This window comes from Anopheles nili, chromosome 3 (assembly GCF_943737925.1).
Source record: "Anopheles nili chromosome 3, idAnoNiliSN_F5_01, whole genome shotgun sequence".
NCBI lineage: Eukaryota > Metazoa > Arthropoda > Insecta > Diptera > Culicidae > Anopheles > Anopheles nili.
Genome location: NC_071292.1, coordinates 484,932 through 503,850, shown reverse-complemented (window position 1 = coordinate 503,850; position 18,919 = coordinate 484,932). Strand labels below are relative to the sequence as shown.

General features: G+C 46.1%; 1 protein-coding gene across 1 annotated transcript; it reads left to right on the top strand.

Annotated features, from left to right (window-relative positions):
* The first annotated feature begins 6,188 nt into the window (after window positions 1-6,188).
* Window positions 6,189-8,417, top strand: LOC128722519 (uncharacterized). The gene is made up of 6 exons (XM_053816187.1): window positions 6,189-6,240; window positions 6,331-6,539; window positions 6,859-6,994; window positions 7,083-7,345; window positions 7,419-7,551; window positions 7,733-8,417. Exons 1-6 carry the CDS (start codon window positions 6,189-6,191, stop codon window positions 7,834-7,836), a joined length of 897 nt encoding a protein of 298 aa, XP_053672162.1. The 3' UTR covers window positions 7,837-8,417.
* Window positions 8,418-18,919: the final 10,502 nt, after the last annotated feature.

Below are 18,919 nucleotides of genomic sequence, written 5' to 3'. Positions count from 1 at the left end.
CCAATGCTTTTGTGCCTAGGCTCACGCAAAATTTCTCAACACACCAACTGCCACAACTCGGAGACACCATCGGAAAAGACACTTTGACGTACGAATGTTGCAATCAGCTAAATGTCTCAACGCTTCGCGGAATTTTCTCAAGTGCGCTTCGCATTTGTCAAATTCGGTGCGCTATCCCCCAGACGCGTACACGATTCCAGCTGCGGCGGCTTCCAGGCCAAATTTAGCTCTGCCTGCACTTCTGATCCTGATTAACGAATGATTCCAACTGTTTTGACGTAATCTCGCCTCGCTTATATAACACGAGGCGCCAGCTGCGGCAGGGCGGGATAGCTTGCCGGGAGATTGACATTCAAAAGCGGTCTTTCAACCGTGGAAAACGTTAAAAGCGTAGCCGAATTTCCTTTTCGCCTGAGCCGCCACACGGACGCGGCCTCGCGCCGGGTGCACTTTAGGATTTTCTTTTACTGCGACATAAGTCACACGGCTTACATTAACAGGCGGGTTGGTTGGTGTTGGTGGTCGCGGCAGCCGTTTGAGGTTGAGCAAAAGCTAAGGATTTCCCCGTAGTGCCTCCTGCTCGTCCACCTCCTGGGGGCGCTCATATGTCCGTTTCATTTTCCTTTGTTCCTCCCCGGGGCTTAATATGACTCATTTCGTTCGAATGCGCCCCTCTGAAAAGAGCCCATCCGAGCGTGCCAAAAAGGAGCTCAACCAACGTAGCAAGTCGACAAGCCAATTTAAAATGCTGTCACGGTTCCGACGTTCTCCGACCCCTTGACGCTAACGGCCACCGTGGCACGTAGCCTCTTGGCCTCTCCATGATCGAATGATAGAAATCTTTGAATATCAATTAATCACATACTCGCCAATATGCTTCTTGTCCGGCCTGGCTCAGCTAGCTCGTCTGACACAATAAAAAGATCACTTTATTGGATTATGGCACACATATTTGACAGATGCTTCTTTGTGACGGGTTGCGCTTTGCACCATTTGCATTGGCACGGGTGCGAATCCAGGGCCTAGCCCAGTGCATGCGCATCGTCATCATCATAATCATCATCGACAGCATGCGGCTGGGCAGCGCCACTAATATGCACATTCCGATGAGCCTCGGACACCGGCAGGACTCGTCCGAGAGCCTCGCAACTGAACCAAGGAACCGTCCAGCGTGCTTCGATTGTGGATCATGTGAGTTATGATTCCTGTGTTTCGACTGCGCCTATCTGCACATTCGAGCGCTCGGGACCGTACATCCGGGGCGGTGCGATAATCGACTCGTTTGCAATAACTTTTCAAAAGACACTCCGCCGGGGGGGGCCTTAACGCTCTGGGCTAGGCTTTTGATTGGCTTTTTCCGAGTTCAATGGAGCGAGTGGTTAATTAAATTTGTATGCAAAGAAAATGCTCAGCCTTCTGATCGCGCGTAATCACTCACAGCAACTAGCGTAGCGCCAATAATTGGATGGAGTATCCCCGCATGGTGACGTTGATGCACCCAGTCAAAAATCCAGCTCTTGCCAGTTGTTACCTAACTTCGAACGACTTCGAACGTTTGTGACACTTTTCGCGCCCTGATTTGTGACGATGCTGTTTGGTATCATGATTGTTTGAAGCACTAGCTGGTGCCCAGTTAAGCTAATGTAATGTAATAGCGTGCCACCGGTCGCGAAGAACACATAGAAAGAACAAGCCGCGACAACCAATCTTCCAATACCCGGCTTGGCTAATGTCATTTTCAACAGTTTTGGGAGCGTGCTTTCGGCTCGCACAATCTTAAAACATAGATAGGACTAAGAGAAAAGGGCTTTATTACTTCATTGTTCCTGCAAGTCAATTTATATGCAAATTAAAAGATAATTAAAATTCGTTTGCCGAATAGGTTGACTTTGGATGGAAACCGCACCATAAATTTTTCGATAACGGTTATGGGACGTCGTGCGACGTCTTTGGCAGTTTCGGACGCTTCGGCCCCGTCCGACAATTGCGAGACCACTGGGAGACGTAGGATGGCGTTGGTTGTGCGAAAAAAGTCAACCTTTCTACGCGAAGGAAAGCCCCCAACCGTATCCGAGTACTATTTATAGTGATAACCCCTTTTTAAATATAAACCATTCTCCAAATACCACCCATTAGCATGAAACTACGCCAATATTTCAACAGCCCAATCCCTCGTCTAGTGGGCAGCGTTGAAAAAGAAAACAAGAAGGATTCAACATTCGTTTGCGTTAAGTCTAATCAATGTCGAGTAATTGGTTTTCCGTAGCGAGCCGAATTACCATATATGGAGGAAAGCTAACACCAGTAAACTGAAAACTATTCGAAGAATTCAATACCACACTGAAAGGGAATTTTGATCTAAATCTGTAAAAGTTTGAAATCAGTGGTCTCCGCTAGTTGGTATTTCATTTATTGTGCTAAATAAACACATCGCAAGTTTTCTCAAAGGGCTGTTAGGGAATAGTTGGAGTAGTTTGAATTGTTGTTTCACACACACACACGCTCATTCCATAGGTCTTTCTTAATTTGTTTCGAGGCTGTCCAGTCTATCATAAAGCTGTGTTATTTTGTATACGTTTGGAACGAACATTTCTTTCATGCCATTGATTGATTTCCGATTCGACTCCATTAGACACATTTGAACGCTGGTTGGGGAGGAAACGGCCGAAAAGAAGGACCTACGGGTGGCAAAAGTTCCCGGTGATGCACACAATAAACTGCTATTGCATACGACCAAGCCAGCCAACCAGCCAACCAGCCAGCCAGCCAGCGAGCCAGCTCAAGCCAATCCAATTCAAATCGATCACATCGGTATCGTTTTTCTGCTTGCCATACCAGCGGAGCAATCGTGCGGTGCATCGTGCAACGCAAGGCCGCCTGGACGCCGGGTCTGGTCGGGTCGGGCCGGGCTGCGCTATGCTCTGCACGTATCTTATGCTTCTGGCAGCCAATAGACATCAATGGAAACATGGATATAGTGCCTTTCAAAGCAATTCAATTGATCAATCAATAGACAGACTTTAAGCGTCTCCAGACCTTTGGCTAGCAGCTAATCGACCGGGGTTTCCAGGGACATTATTCTGCTTGCTTCTAGATCTCGCATCGGATTGGAGCGCGTCGCACCGGGATCGCCGCCCGACGGTTCAATGAAAGGGAGCAATCAGAGCAGAGTGCCACTATCTGCACTATCACATCGCAAACCCACCCGTGCTGCCGCCGTGGGGCTCGTGCTACGTCGTCGGCACACCATTGTGGTCAAAAGTCAATGGGCCACCAGCTTTACGGCCGACGGAAGCCGGAACAGGACACGCCAATAAAAAGCCGCCGTGCTCTTTCCAGCCAAACCGGGGGATGATAAGCCCGTCCAGTCGCAGTTGGTTGGTAGCGGTTTGCGCGTAGATTTACATAAATCTACAAAAACACGCTTAAGCATTTAACGGAGTACACGTTTAATGGTAATGTTATCACATTTCCCGAACATGCCTCTGGCCGTTTAACTTTGATAGTGTGCGTCAAAATTCAAAAGGCTTGAAATGTCAATTTATGAGCCGCCCATAATTACTCTTTGTCACGCAATATCCAGCTCACTATTTTGCCTACGCGCGTTGCGTGGTCCATCAGCAAAGGGAAAACAAAAAAAATCCTGCTGCTGCAAGCGTGTAGTTTTTTGGCCTAGGTCACACTTTTTCGGCTCAGCTGGTCTACAATTTACCTCAACCACACCGGTAGACAATCTAGACGATAGGCAATTCCAAAAGGACACGTTCTCCCGCGGGTTTTATCGAACCGCCAGCTATTCAGAAGCCGTGGTAGGCTCGTCCCATCCAAAACCTGTTCATCACCAACAATATCCATAATTGATGTTTCTTGTGCCTATAGCTCTGACACGGGCGGCGAAAAGCCTCAAGCAAGAGAATGGAAGCAAAATACGTACGTATGCTTCGTTCAGTTTTGTGCATAAAATGATACACTCCTCTGCAGCCACATGCAGCGCAGGTAATAGTGCAGTAATACGGTGAAATGATGCGTTTTTTCAGCTCGGCTGGCATCGGGAAGGTGAAATTTACCGGAAAGGCATACATCTTTAGTCAACTTGAAATTGATATTCGTGGACGAGCGCGCATCCGGCAAGGGATGGCAAATGGCAAAAATAGATAACAGCGCTTGCAGAAGCAGTGGAATGCAACAACGCACGCTAGAACACTTAGTTATGCGCAAAATGTACGTCTGCGGTTTGTAGACGATTTATTCCATGGCAGAAACCGGTAAGATATTTTCAACCTAGAACACCCTAGAACACACATGAAATGATAAGTGCCGCATGTGTCGTATGAATTTGCGCATCGACACATATCGATAGACGCTGTTAATGGTAAACTGCTGTATTAACGATAATTTTATATTTAGTTCGGTTGTTTTCGGTTATCAGCTCGCACCATGCGTCCCCATAGCAACCGTTTCGTTCAAACGCTCTGAAGCAGTCGGTGAAGCCGTCCCCGGCACATGGACCTGCCGACTGCATTTATATGTTTCCTCTTCGCTTCGGTTCAGCTTGTTTTTTTTTGTGTTTGAGCTCACTCGCCAGACACTGAAGCACCATTACCATTTCACTGAAGAGAACTGGAAAACGGCCGCTGAAGCAATATATTTAATCCTCCGTTGAACTGGAAAAAGCGGTTTCGATGTACTTGCATTTTTCATAGAAAAATTTTGACAAAAAACGGTTCGCCGCGTCGCCGGGGGTTTTATGCGCTACCGATATATTTATGACTCTCCGCGTGTACACACGCCCGCGTTTTATGACCCATGCGGATTCCGATATCCGGGCCCATCAGAAGAGTGATGTAATCCTTCTGTTTGTGGTCCCAAAAATCCCCCAAAATAATAGTACTTCTTCTCGCAAAAAATACCAACTACACAACAACTACCCATCGCCATCGCAGGCACAAGGCGTTTGTTAGACCATTTAAAATACGTATCACACTCTTCTCCGCAAGGACATGAGAAATTTTTTGAATAAACTACGACTTAACAAGTGGAGTAGTCAACCGTTCATGGAGTTTGTCCACAACCACGATAAGTGATGTTCGGTCAGCTGAGTGACAGGGGATTCGTCCGATTCCACGCTTAGTGCTGCTAGAGCCAAGTTCAGAAGCATAGAGCAAAGTGCTGTGAACCTCTTAAAAGTTTATGCAAAATGCTACGACATTCACTGGCAGCCCCAGTAGCCAGCGGAGCGGTAAAGACGTGGAGGCGTTTGAAAATGCACATACTGAAGCATAAAGAGCAAACCTACGCGTGGTAGTTTCGACACCGGCCGTTGCGAGCGCTACAAGAGCAGCGTTTGGCGAAAACATTCGGCTTTGGCAAAAGGGTCCATCGGCGCATGTCCGCACGAAATCCGGCGACAACTCGCGGCCAACCGCTCTCATTCTCCCGATGCTGGCATCGTCGAACGGCGAAGCATGACTCCGAGGACCACGGGTGGCAATGAATAGCTATGCTCTTTTAACATTTGCCTTCAGTTGGCAAAGATCGTGCCAGGAGGGCAAATATGCTCCGCCGGTAGCTCGACAGCCCGCTCGTCGAACATGTGAACAGGATGTGATGTGTGCTGCTGGTAGTGCGCGCTGGAGATAGATCGGTGCCAATTATTGTACGTCGAGAGAGCAGCTAACGCATTGGATTACGTTCGTTTTGGGGGGTTGTCGTTTGGACGCTGGCGCAAACAGCGGATAGACGCGTGCAAAAACGCGGCCCTAATTGCAGACCGCGAAACTCCAACGTCACCAAGGGGATAGCGCCAAGACGCATCCGCGTGTGTGTATATAAATAGATTCCGATTCGGAAGCCTACACGCCCGTGAGGGGGTGCGTGTGTGCGAGTGTGTGTGTGTGTGTGCGAAGGTAAATTGTGTTCGGATCGAACAGTCGGGCCGGATAATTACGCGCCCTGGCCAACCAGCGGGAATGGGAAGGTCGGAAAAATGTGTCATCTAATGGCAAGTGCTGTTACCTTCGCAGTGGCAATCCGCTCCGTCACGAATCGTGCTGACACGGTGTCCGAGTACTTCGCAGACCATGCGTCGCTGGCCGTACGGAGCCGCGCACCGGGAAACGAGGCGCTCGTGACGGCATGAGCATCAGCATCATCGCACGCACTTCTTCCAACTGGATACTTCGAAAACGATGCATAAAATGTGGTGTTGGTTAATAGTGTTTCATCTGCTCGTCCTTTATGGTACGTAGGGCGGCTGAGGGCTGGGAAGCTGCCAGCTGGCTGGCTGGCTGGCTGGGAGACTGTGTCTGACGGCATCTTTTTTACGTCCAGATTTTGTTCACTGTATCACGTTAACCGAGGTGCGAGTTCCCAAGCACACGATCAGAGGTCACGCCGTTAAGCTCGAGTGCCACTATGATATGGAAGGTGAGGCCCTGTACTCGGTGAAGTGGTACAAGGATGGACGTGAATTTTATCGCTACGTGCCAAGAGACGATCCTCCGGGAAGTTTTTTCCCCCAACCAGGCATAGCCGTAGATGTAAGTATTGTCGGATAAGGATTTACGCAACACGATCACCGATCCCGTTCATCGGCACACATTCGGTAAAAATCAAAAAGTCTCGGAAAATGCAATTCCAAGTAATGCTGTTGTATGTCCAGCATCGGATCATGAATCAGGTTAGGCTGATCTGAAATCATGTAGGATCAAAAAAAATTGATTCAACAACAACACGTACCTGCCTTTGTTCGACAACTGCTACTCATTGCGCTTTTTCGTTATGCCTAGTGCTATGCTGCATCTTTACTAACAATTGCCCACACCTGTAACCCCACTTTCCTCTATTCTCGTTCTCCAGATAGCAAACTCAACAAGCGAACAAGTGATCCTAGATCCCTTAGATTTGTCCTCCAGTGGGAAGTACCGGTGTGAAGTGTCCGCCGAAGCTCCTTCCTTTCAAACGGTCTCAGACCACGGGGAAATGACAGTTGTAGGTAAGAAGCAGTTCAACCCGACCATCCGACGGTTTGCGATGAACGAACCAGATTGTATTCATTTTTTTGTGCCCTTTGAATTGTCCAGTTCTGCCCGATCAGGACCCTCACATCACGGGCGGCAAACCGCGCTATCAGATTGGCGATCCGGTCAATGTTAATTGCACTTCAGGTCGCTCGAAGCCGGCGGTACATTTGACCTGGTACATCAACGGAGAAACGGCCGATCTGGGCCTGGTGAAGCGGTACGAGTCCCACATCACCGGCATCGACAGACTGGAAACCTCCATCTTGGGGCTCGAGTTCCGTGTCAAACCGAAACATTTCAAGCACGGCGATATGAAGCTGAAGGTTCGGCCGTGCCACATCGCGGTGTTAGCTCACCGATTCTAACCGATATCTGTGTCTCTCCTTCCCTTGGCAGTGCCTCGCTACCATCTCGACCGTCTACTGGAAAATCAACGAAGAGAGCGTCGAGGGCGAAAAACAGCAGAAGGCACCAACACTGGAGTCGAGGAGGGCCGTTCCAGCCGACTCGCGGGCAGACCGTGTTCAAGGTAAATTCACGTTCACGCCAAGGCGCGTCCTGCGATGAACGCTCATTTGCATTTTCTTTCTTCACATCGAATTTTATTTTTCTATCTCTCTCTCTCTCTCTCGCTCTCTCTCTCTCTCTCTCTCTTATTCTCACTACTCGCCGCTTTACCACGTTCGATCATGCGATATTTTCGTCTGCAGCCGCTTCGAACAACTGGGCACCGGTAAGCGGTGACCGCCTGTCGGTGTCGAAATTAGCAATTTATGTTTTCATTTTGTTGGCAAGTTATCGTTACACTAGTTAAGCATAAGCGTTAGGAAGGTAGGTAGGAAGTGCTGAGTGGCCGCGTGTGCGGTACAGCGGTCTCAAAACTGTTAACTTTCTTTCCGATTCGTCCTTGTTTGTCAATTAATCGTACGGAATCGTGAATGGATTAAGGGTGTTTGCTAAGGCTACTACGATCGAAAGGACACTCTTAACAACATATCAGTAAAATCAATGTCAAGTATATTCATCATATCAACGGCACAGCTGCAAACTTTTTCTTGTGCGCTAAGTTGTTCAACTAATCTAATATGAAACAAGCGAAAGTAAGATGAAACCAAAACATACAGATTTGTATAGTGATCAGCAGGACACATGCGAATTGTAAATATTTGTCATAGTTTTAATTCAAACTAACAAATCTCCAACATTGCACGGGAGACGGCACTCGTGATCCCTCACTATTGCGCGCAATCAAGCAATTGGGGAAGCACATTGACCGACGAAGAGAGACAGAGATGGACAATTTTAGCAAACATTCGTTTTATCCATTGCACGCGAGTAAGAGATGAATAAAGAAAGAATAAAGTATCAAATTGTTTCAAAAATAATCCGCATACCGAGCTCCGACTGCCACCCCCGTTGGCCCATTTCCATCCGAACAAGGATTTCAAAATGGTTCGTTTCATTTTGATGTCCTCCAGAATACGCCCCACCATTCGCGGAATGAACATTGTTCAGATTCGCAGAAAAAGAAAACAATACCCGCTGGAACTTCAACAAGAGCAAAGTTCAACACATTCATCGTTCACACAGCTCTCAACAATAACACCAATCCAATCATCGAACTAAGCTCATTCTGTCCCCGGTACTCTCGGATTGTGCCAAAACGCCAACAAGCCACAAAATAGAAAGGTACTTCAAAAAAAAAAAAAAAGAACTCCACATACACAGCAGAGTGGAGCAACGAGCTACGGCCTGGACCGAAGAAGATGAAATATACACCGTCGATACCTTCAAGGGGGTATTATTCGCCATTCGCTGAAATAGACGCGACCATGGAAAACACTTAAGCCGAACTCCTCTCCGCAATCTTCGCCTCAAGGCATAACTATTAATAAAATTACAGAAAAGAATTTCCCACCCTCGATGTTCGACTTCAGGTATTATTTTTCCTCTCTACCCGGGAGCTTTTCTCGAAGCTGTCGAACAAAATAATGGAAAACCGAGATCCTGTCGCCGTGGGCGTAGGGAGGACGGTGCTTTGAACTGACAAAAAAAATAATGAAAAGGCAATCTAAGATTATTTCCTCCTGCTCTTGAGCAGGACGGCGAAGAGGACCCGAGCTGAAGAGCTATTTATCGGAGCCTGTAGAAATCGAACACCATTGCTGAAATAATTGAAGCCATTGGGTCAAAGTTTTTTTCTTATATATTTTGCTAGCCCTGTATTCGGTCAAACATTCCAACACACCTTCCTATTTTGCCAAGTTTTCGTTATTTCTCGACTCTGTCTTATATTTCCAGCATTTTCATACTGTCTTTCTCACTTTCGCACACACCAGCTACTTTACCAGCGTTGCTCTTGTTCTCCAATTTCGCGCAATAGCGGTATGATGTCTATTCATTTCATTATCGTTTTATTTGGTCCTTGGATTTGAGAGCACTGAGTATGGGAAAGATTTCGCTCCATCCATTTACAGTTTGGCATCTCGCAAGCGAGTATTTTTCCGTTCCTTTTGTATCCATGAAGTATGGCATTACACAACACTTGGAATGAAAATGGATACCTATTCGAAGTTAAATGGACAGGCAGTTAGTGTGTTCGACGTCGCCTGCCGCTAGTTGCAGAAAAGCGCGGTGAGTGCGCTTCGACGTTCATGCACCAGACGGATCTAGCACATGGTAGAGAAGTTTGAGGAGCAAAAAAAAGGTACAACTGATGTACACTGAGAACGCTTTCTACTTGAGAGTAGCAAGCAGCGACGATAAGCAGCCCGTTTCTTCTCGTTTAGCCACCACTGACCGACGGCGCATCTCGCTACCCATTTCATCTGGAACGGAGAATATTATTCGAAATAGAACGAAAGTTGCTCCCCGTGTTAAGTTTAATTCGGAAATAATTATTTAGACGTTCCAAAACCATTATTCACTTGATCCTTGAACCTTCTCGGGTAGACTAGCCCGAGATCTTCTAGCCGACATGGAGTAGCGCCGTCAGAAGTTGCATGCTGACCGATGGATTCAATTAATTTTGCAACCACACCAACAGTCCAGCCCATGATCCAGAGCACGATTTGTTCCACTTTGATACCAGAAAAGGCCAACTGTTATCAAATCAAACTGTAGCGAACGCAGCGGTTGCAAAACGTCGAGAAAAGATCCAGGGTTAGCAAAAAACTAATTAAGAAACATTATGTTTGAAAACCGTTTTGCGAACCACTCCTGCCGCAGATACCCCACAATTTCCTGGGAATTAAACAATTTCTCCCCCGAGACGTGCTAGTGTCATTTAAAAAAGCATCAAACTTGATCCACCGAACGAGTCTTTTCCCGGATCCCCTGCTTCACAAGCCCTAAGGATCGAAAGGAAGCATCAAGGATGGATTCCGTATATCTTTTCGATCGCTCTCTTTCTTACTTCAGCGGAGGTGGGGGTGACGCTCGTATGATACGAACATTTTCTCGAAACCGCTCCCACATGAGCAAATGTTATCCAAGTGATTATAATTTGAATAATTACTCCGAAGCCGAAAAGAAAACTCATGCCTCTCCAAACATCGCATCGCACGGCAAGGTGATAAGCCTGGAGGGGTTTCCGCCAGTGGAAGATTCGAATAAGAAGAAGAAAAAACAATTACCATTTTCTCATCTCCTTTTAATCGGTTTACGTTTCTTCCCAGTTAGCGTAACTTTGGTCGTTAATCACGATTTCCCAAAAAAAATCTTGTTTGACAGCTTTAATGTTCGCTAGACACGCAACTTTGGCTTCTTCCACTTCTCTCCACTTTTGTTCCCGGAAAACCTTCGCGACCAGCCAGCATTCCTAAACGACTCATGTTCATGTCCTCGGTGCGCTCTTTGCTCGTTCTAATTTTGAATTTGCTATATTAGGAAATGTTTGATGAAAAAAAAAATCTCACCTCTGTTTGAAGCGCATGTGTACTTTACGTAGATCACAGCGCTCTTGACTGGCGGCTCATGAGAAAACGTGTGTACAACAAGCTTCCAACATCAATATTTGCGAAAGCTCTATTTGTTTCCACCGCTGCTTGTTTTGTGCTCCTTTTCGAATAGAGAATATCTCATTACGATGTATGTTTCTATCGGAGACAACTTACTTTCATCTTCCAGTAAAAACTCAACCCTGATGAATTACTTGTTAAATTTATTAAATTTTAGTAACTAGAAACTGTCTCAAATTAAACCCTTTCGCTTAGAGAAGTAGATATTTACCTCGGGCGCATGTTGGCTCGTAGAATTATATTTGTATATAACTACCCTTTGCACTGTTGACTTATGCCAGCGGTCGACAATGTGAGGATAACTTGAAAAAATTGTCAAAATCATGAAAAACATGTTGAAACCAACTCTTCATGGGTCCCGGTGTAATTCTTAAATTTAGAGGTTGATGTTTTTGTCGCATTTTATACACATTCCAACTGGAACATATTATGTTCTCATACAATTTTCCTGATTTTCTTTTACATTCATCGCACATCAAACCACCTAGGAAGTATGGCTCTTCTTAGCTTCATGACTCAATCCTAATTGTACATTTTCACTAGATGTTATCTACACAAGTAAGAAGGATATTTAACGCTTTGCGCATAAAAGGATGCCGTTCGCTGCCTTTGTGGTTGAGCGACTCCGCATACTAGAGCACGAAATGTCCTAGGCAGTTTCTCAATTTACCCTACCCTTGTAAACATGGACTGCATGTTCAACATCATGTTCGCTTTTGCGAAGGGACACTCGTCGAATGGAAACATAAACATTGGCATTCCCGTTTTTCGGTTCACAAAAGTCTAACCCTACCGTTTTTCTGCTCTAGTCTCATGATTGACGCGCGCAATAACGTCGAATTGAATGAAAATCGATAAAATAGTGATAAAATACATCCTCATCTGCTTTCTCCGTGGAGAAAGAACGCAAGCAAGCTGTAATGATACTGCGCCAGAAAGAACTGACCCGATGCGCAGCTGAAACTGAGCTGGCATCTGAAAATTTTTCAGCGCCAGTCCCTCAAACCATAGCGTGCCGCAGACCTGTACGTAGCCGGCAGTATAGCCATCGAATTTATGCTTCTATTAGTATTCCACTTTCGTACGATTATCGCCAGTACGAACGGCGAGCACCTGATCGCACGAGGGATAACGTTTGACACACGGCCGATAAAAATGTCCCCAACGAGGGCAGGTCAGCCCTGGTGGTCCCGAGACAAGACGGCAGAAATGCGGGGACTGCCAAAAAACATTCAAAATTCTCTATAGCGCTCACGTAGCGGCATGAAAATCATTTATCTTCAACATGGCTGCATCTGCTTTGGTATTCGCATTCGGCAGAATATCCTTCTTCCAAACGATGTCGATTACGCCCAGGCGTACAAGGTCAGCTGACGACGGCTACTGATGAGTAGGGACGCCTTTGGTGCCAAGGTGCAGTTTTCAAGACAAGAAACAGAGCTAAGTTGTGCTTCGCTTATTCTCGACGAACATACATAAACTGTAATCGTCGCACCTCAGTTGAAATGTTGTTCAACCAAGTGTCACAATCATTTAAACAAATACATTAGACAATATCTACAAACATTTCATTCAAAAGTTTAAACATTGTAGTTCAAGAGCACAATTTTGTCTTTCTACGTCTTTGATATGTTTCCGCTAAAAGACAATTTCAAACATTTCAATCGTCGACAGTGGCCAGTCTGCTTCGATGCTCCTTTTAGAAACATTTGCTCAGCCCTTGACAAAACTGAGTATCCTCTCAAACATCTGCAAGATACTGCCATTAGCAACAGTATGTCATGAATGTAGTCGCTATATCAGCACGTTAGAGCAACTAACATGTTCGTCGCTTCAACACTACTAATTACCAGCCGGGTTGCGATGGTTTCATCGAGCATCGAGTCTAGATTTTCAACATTAATGTCACTAGCGACGTCACAATTATATCTCATTACTACACAAAATGTGTCACAGATAACGACGTTTACTATTTCACCGAACGACAGTCGTTATACAGTAGAGCTTTGTTTCTATACATTGACGATAACAAGCTTGCTAAATTACTCTGACGGAGTACGCAACGATGCCTAATTTTAAAACCGAAAACACTATTGAATTATTCTCAAGTTCCCCAGGTGAAATGTGCGATCGTTTATCTTGATGATGATTTATGAATCGAAAGCAAAGCAGGCGGCTAGTGCTATGCAAAGTGTTCCGCCCTCGCGTCCTCAGCAGACTATGTTGTTTCGGTCCGTTGGGGATCACGTTGTGTGTTTCATCGCTCTCATAAATCATTCACCATATCATATGTTGGTGACAAATAAGAATCATTTTTCAACTAGTTTTCTTGACTCTTCCGAAACCGATGGGATTTTGGCCAGCAAACCTTCATCGTTTATGTGTCCTAGCTAGTCACGACCGGCAAGGTACCCAGCAGCGCCCAACCGATGGAAAGAAAAGGATCATCCAAAGCCGAGAGTCCCAAAACCAGCGTCATCCTATTTTGATATGTTGCCGATGGTCCTATCGATGTGCGTTTATGCTTGTTTCCAGCTTCCGTTTCCATGCTGGCTAACCCTGAAATTGGTCATTTCGAAAGTCCCCAATCTGCGGCGAAACTGGTCTCTTTGGCAAAAACAAACGACGCCCAACGAACGTACCAACGAAAAGAGAACGATACGGAAGGAGTGAAAGATGATATTGCACACGGCGAACGAAAACTCGGTTTCTCCCTATCGTAGCAGTTTTCCTTGATCTGGACGGTTGTGCACACGCTCCATCCAGAGCATAACCAATTCAATTTATCGTTATTGTTATGGCCATTCCGCAAATTATACAGCATAATCGATACCGAACGAATCGGTTAGGAAGCGTCATCAAGCTCGACCCGGGCTATATTGCGACTATACTCTATTCCAAACCTTAGAAAGAAGTCACCTTTGACGTTATCATTGCATCCCACGCTCGTACCTTACGTTGGTTGTCGATTTTTACCCATACCTTGTGTTGTACAAAACCTCTTTCATAAGGTATCATAGGATATGTTTAAAAATGGCTACGATTGGGTGATCAATAATTCTTTCGAAAATTTTCTAGTGATTTGGTGCCAACTTTTGAGGAAAAAAAAGGTCAAAAAAAACGTAAGCTTAAAAAAAGCCACCTTACGCAACACCGGATTAATTTTACGTATGAAAAAAGATTTGCTTTATCTCTATTGGTATACGAAACTGTTACTGGCAACAGAAATATTGCTCATTCGATCTCAATCAAATGAAAAACGATGTTTACAAAAAAAATGGCGAAGAATGGTTCCACATGTCCACGGCGATGATTAACACGCAAATAGGTATCAAAAGGTGGTGGGACATTTTTGGAGGAAAATAATGCGTCACCAGGCATAAATCACACAATGAATATTAAATGCAGCGGCGTTGTCTCAAATGAAACATTAATTAAAAGCCGGGGTATATGAGATTTACCATTGAGTCGACTAATTTAATTTGCGTTAGTTTCACTCCGATGCTTTCGTTTGCAAGGCACCCGCCTCGCTCGCCCGTCTGAACGCATAACTGAGCAGAGTAGACCCCAACCCGACCGAAACCACCGATGAAAATTATTTTAAGAGCACTGTGGGAAAATTCCAGGGCAACACGACAACCACAAAGCTGTTTGCATTAAAGATTTACATAATGAAATCAGCGTAATAAATGCTGTTACTTACCCCTGTGACTGTGGCCGCGTAACCGAAGCGGAAGGGAGTGAAACGGAACGAAATACTCGCATCGGCTCTGACGAGTTCTCAAACTACGCCCGTGTCCCAGCAGCCACAGCCTGGGGATGGTATCGCGAGAACGAAGTGCGAAGCGCATGAGGACAGGGTTATGCCGTACCAAAAGTTTACTGTCAGCGCGCTCAGTCATTTGGAGGCAATCGGATTCGTAGATCCCAGCATCGGCGAAAGGCGGCCGCGTTTCGCTCGGTTCCGTCGCATGAAAGCCATTCAGCATAAGTGCGCTGATTTGCGTTGATGCCGACGGTTTCCGCTTTTAATAACTTGACTAAAACATCATCCCACCAGCTGTGGGGGTCGAGGGCGAACCTGGTTTCGATATGTTCCCCTATTTAAATCAAGTTTCTTCTATCACGCCAATTACTCTAATGAATTTGTCACATTTTCTTACCGTCGGATTTTACGACAAACAGTAGTCCCGCTACCACTTTCTCAGTTGCTGGTGCCCATACCCTTGCTCTGCTGCTCTTTTCCCCGCTTGGACCGGTAGCAGAGGAGGTGCTGGAGCCTGGTAGGAGACAGGAGATGGCAACCTAGCAGCGTATTCGTGAGGCCCTTGAGCTTGAAAAAGCGCAAACTGGAGCGCGATACTACCAGGCGGAATGTACCTGTGGAATTTGTTGCGTCAACAGAGCCGACGAGCCCACTTGAGACTTGACGTTTCTTCCAGAACTGCTTGCCCCGCTTCTATTCTTGGAACACCACTCAATCCGCACGCTGCAAAAGGATGCCTGCTCGCGGAAGGATAAAAGGAACCTGGCAAACGTGGCCGGGAGAGCTGGGATCGGATTCGCGCGCGCATTTTCCCTTTGAAGCCCGTTGCTCGCGGCCGGACGGAGAAAGCGCGGCTCTGCCAGGGTAGTACATTCTTAGCCGAGCCGCTTCTGGAATATGTCGAAAACACGTACTGGTCTCACACTCCAAGTCGCGTGGAAGGACTCTTTTCACTTTCCCCGGTTGTCGTTCGTCCCATAAGCGACGCCTTATCGCTTGGATGATAAAAGTGTGTGTTTGCATGTGGAAGAAGCGGATCGCTACAGCAGAGCGGCTCCGCGGCCGAACCCAGACCAGCTTTAAATGAATTAAATGTATTTTAAAGCTTTGCCACCATTACCCGTATCCCTTTCGCGTTTGCACTGAGCCAGAGCCAGAGTTGGTGACGCCCGCACGGGCAAATGAATGACGAACGTACAACATTAACGCCATTTCGAGCCCGGTGCTCACCCACATCGTTCCAGTGGCGACCCTCACTCACGAGTGCTAGGCGTTTAAGTGGAAATGATTTGATTATGTGGCGTTGTGCGTTTTTTTGCTTTTGTTTTGGCTTTTCTACTTCCCAACGTCACCGAATGCTTCACATTTCAACACATACGGAATCCACACTTGGGCGACACATGGGCTGTCATAATTGCTTATTTCGCTGCCTATCGTCATCATTTGAAATGTGTTATTTGATGTTAACGCGCATAAATTCGCATCTCATTCTAGGCCATCAGCGCAGATTGCACCATATAAACACGTCATTTAAAGTGGAGCATAAACCCGAACGCATCAATTGGGATGTGATCAACAATGATGTAGATATATCGTTAGATGCTATGTTCCAACAACAAAAATCCACGTTCCTATTCCGATATGACTGTCGTAGCACGTTGGAAAGTAGAGAAAAACAAAATGCTAACCAAAAAAAACATTTCTCAAGCTCAAGAACATACCATGGATTCTGTTCACGAATGTTCAGCATAAGCAGTGCATTGTTGGCGTATTTGTGCAAAAGTTATGCAGCACAGATCGCAGCAGCGTGGAAACCAAGCGAAACCGAGCGGAAAGGTACCCGTTACGGAACGGATCTCGGTTATGTGCTGCAAACTAGCCAAGCCACCGTCAATTGTGTGCTAATGAAACAAGCGGAACCGGAAGCAGCAGCATTGATAGATGATGAATCAGTCCCGGGCGCTGTCTGAAGGGAATAAACAATCGCGGGCGCCCGCAAAGGCTACCGAACTTCGCCTCCTCGATGCTTTGATTATACATCGTGGGTCAGATGAATGGCTTCCTGTACTGTCATGAGCAGCTCCGTTCAGGAAGTGGCTATGAAAGCTAGATTTTACTGGTCACTAACAGTTGGTGGACCAATAGGCGGTGGCTGGCGAGAGAAACTCATTAGCCTTTTGTCTGACTGCGCGTCCGTTCGTATTAGTGTGCGACGCTCGATCGCTACAGTTTCCGATAGCTCCCCCGATTGTCTTTGGCATGGAAGCTCCTTCCTTCTTCGACCCTTTGCTTATCGTGAGCCTTTCTGGCTTCAGGAAACTTACGAGGGCAAGCAGCGCAGCTTGTGCAAAAGGCCATTAGATTTGTGATTTTCGTTTCACGCACATGATGTATGAGGGATGTGTTTCTGCTCCGTATGCCACGCTACCGGGGCGTCATTGGCCAGGAAAATTATAACCACATAATTCATAACCCTTTGCTGCCTCGCAACACTCGACTGCCGTAGGTCAAAGGCGGATGTGCTGGAGGTCATGGGAAGCTACCGAACGCCTACCATCTTTATGGATATTGATCCACTTTTTAATGCCATTGTGTATTCATAATTTTGTATTGACATAAAAAAGCAACATTATCGTTTCAACCCCTGAGCCGACCGGTTTCTGACTAGGTGGCCGAGCCGCGTAAAAAATGAAATCAAAATTTATGAAGAAATAATATTTATAATCACAACCATTCGATGAAAACAGCAAAAATGACGCACGCAAGCAAGCAGACGAGCGTCAAAACAGATGAATAAATCAGGCAAGCTCCGCAACGGTTTCTTTAGAACAAAAGTGCTGCAAAAACATGCCGCCTTCTGAAACGTTGCCAAAGAGCTGGCTTCCGAGTGGAGCGCACTCCGATTCGTTTTCTTTGATAAATGCGCTGCGAACATTTATGGGGCTTTGATGCTTTAGCTCTTTCTGTTACGATGGAATTTTCCAGCAAATGCAAGGTAGCTGAAAACTAAAAACCATAAAATAAATATCGAACAGGCTGTGTCGGCGCGGGGGTTGAGAAATTATTATTTAAACATCCAGCGTCGTGTACATCCCAACAAAGTTGTACTAGCCCGTTAAAAGAAGAAACGAAAATGTCTCTGTAGTATGAGGTTGGTCCCTCACGAACGTTTGATCATTGAATGATCTTCACAACACACTCACTCTTGAAAAGCAGCAACAAAGTGTAAAAGTACCAAACATGTGTTTTATGCATCGTTTTCCTCAGATTTCCTATGGACCTTTGGAAAATATTCTTCTTCACTGTCACTCTAACATTCTCAAATTCGCAATACGATGTGGTCGCAATACGATGGAGGATTCTGGCTATTGGATTCGTCGGCTATTGCAGTGCCATGAATGGTCGGAGCCAATGGAACTGCATTCAAATTTTATATAAGTCCACAGTTAAGACGTTAACCACCGAGAAGCGGCGCCAAGAGCAGAAGCAATGTCATGCATTTCAAATGCTGCAGTTTCGTGGAAAAGTTACCATTGCCATTGTCACGACACATCGTTCGTTTTCCTTTCCCAAGCCAGTTCGAGCCAGAAGAATACGTACGCAACAAAACTTGTAGTCTGCAACGGCATCAGCTCACCAAAAGGAAAGTAAAATGGGAAAAGTCTTTACCCGGGAAAGCGTAAAACTCTCTTTCGCTCTCACGACATGCAGGGATCGGGTTTGGAAATAAAAACGAGAAGTTAAGCCAAGTTGTTCGTCCCCTTTGGTGAAAATGAACTCGTAACAAAAACCCAGCCCTCCCGTCCGGGCGGTCCTTGTCTGCTGGCAAGAGTTGTCGCCCACTGATGATAAGGCAATAGGGAAACTGGCAAAAGGCAATAAAATGAACCTTTTTCCTCCCCTACGGCCCACCAGGGCATAGGAACGGTGGGCATGTAACGGAAGATATCACAAGAAATGTGTTTGGTAAGCCGGCGCGGTCTGGTTTGGTACCTCACAAACATTGTGCGGCAGAGAGCCACACAGTGTCTCTCCGTACTTTGCCATGCTCGGCTTTATTATCGTCCCTTCTTGACAGTTTCAAACTCTAAGGCACCATAAAGGACTGTGGC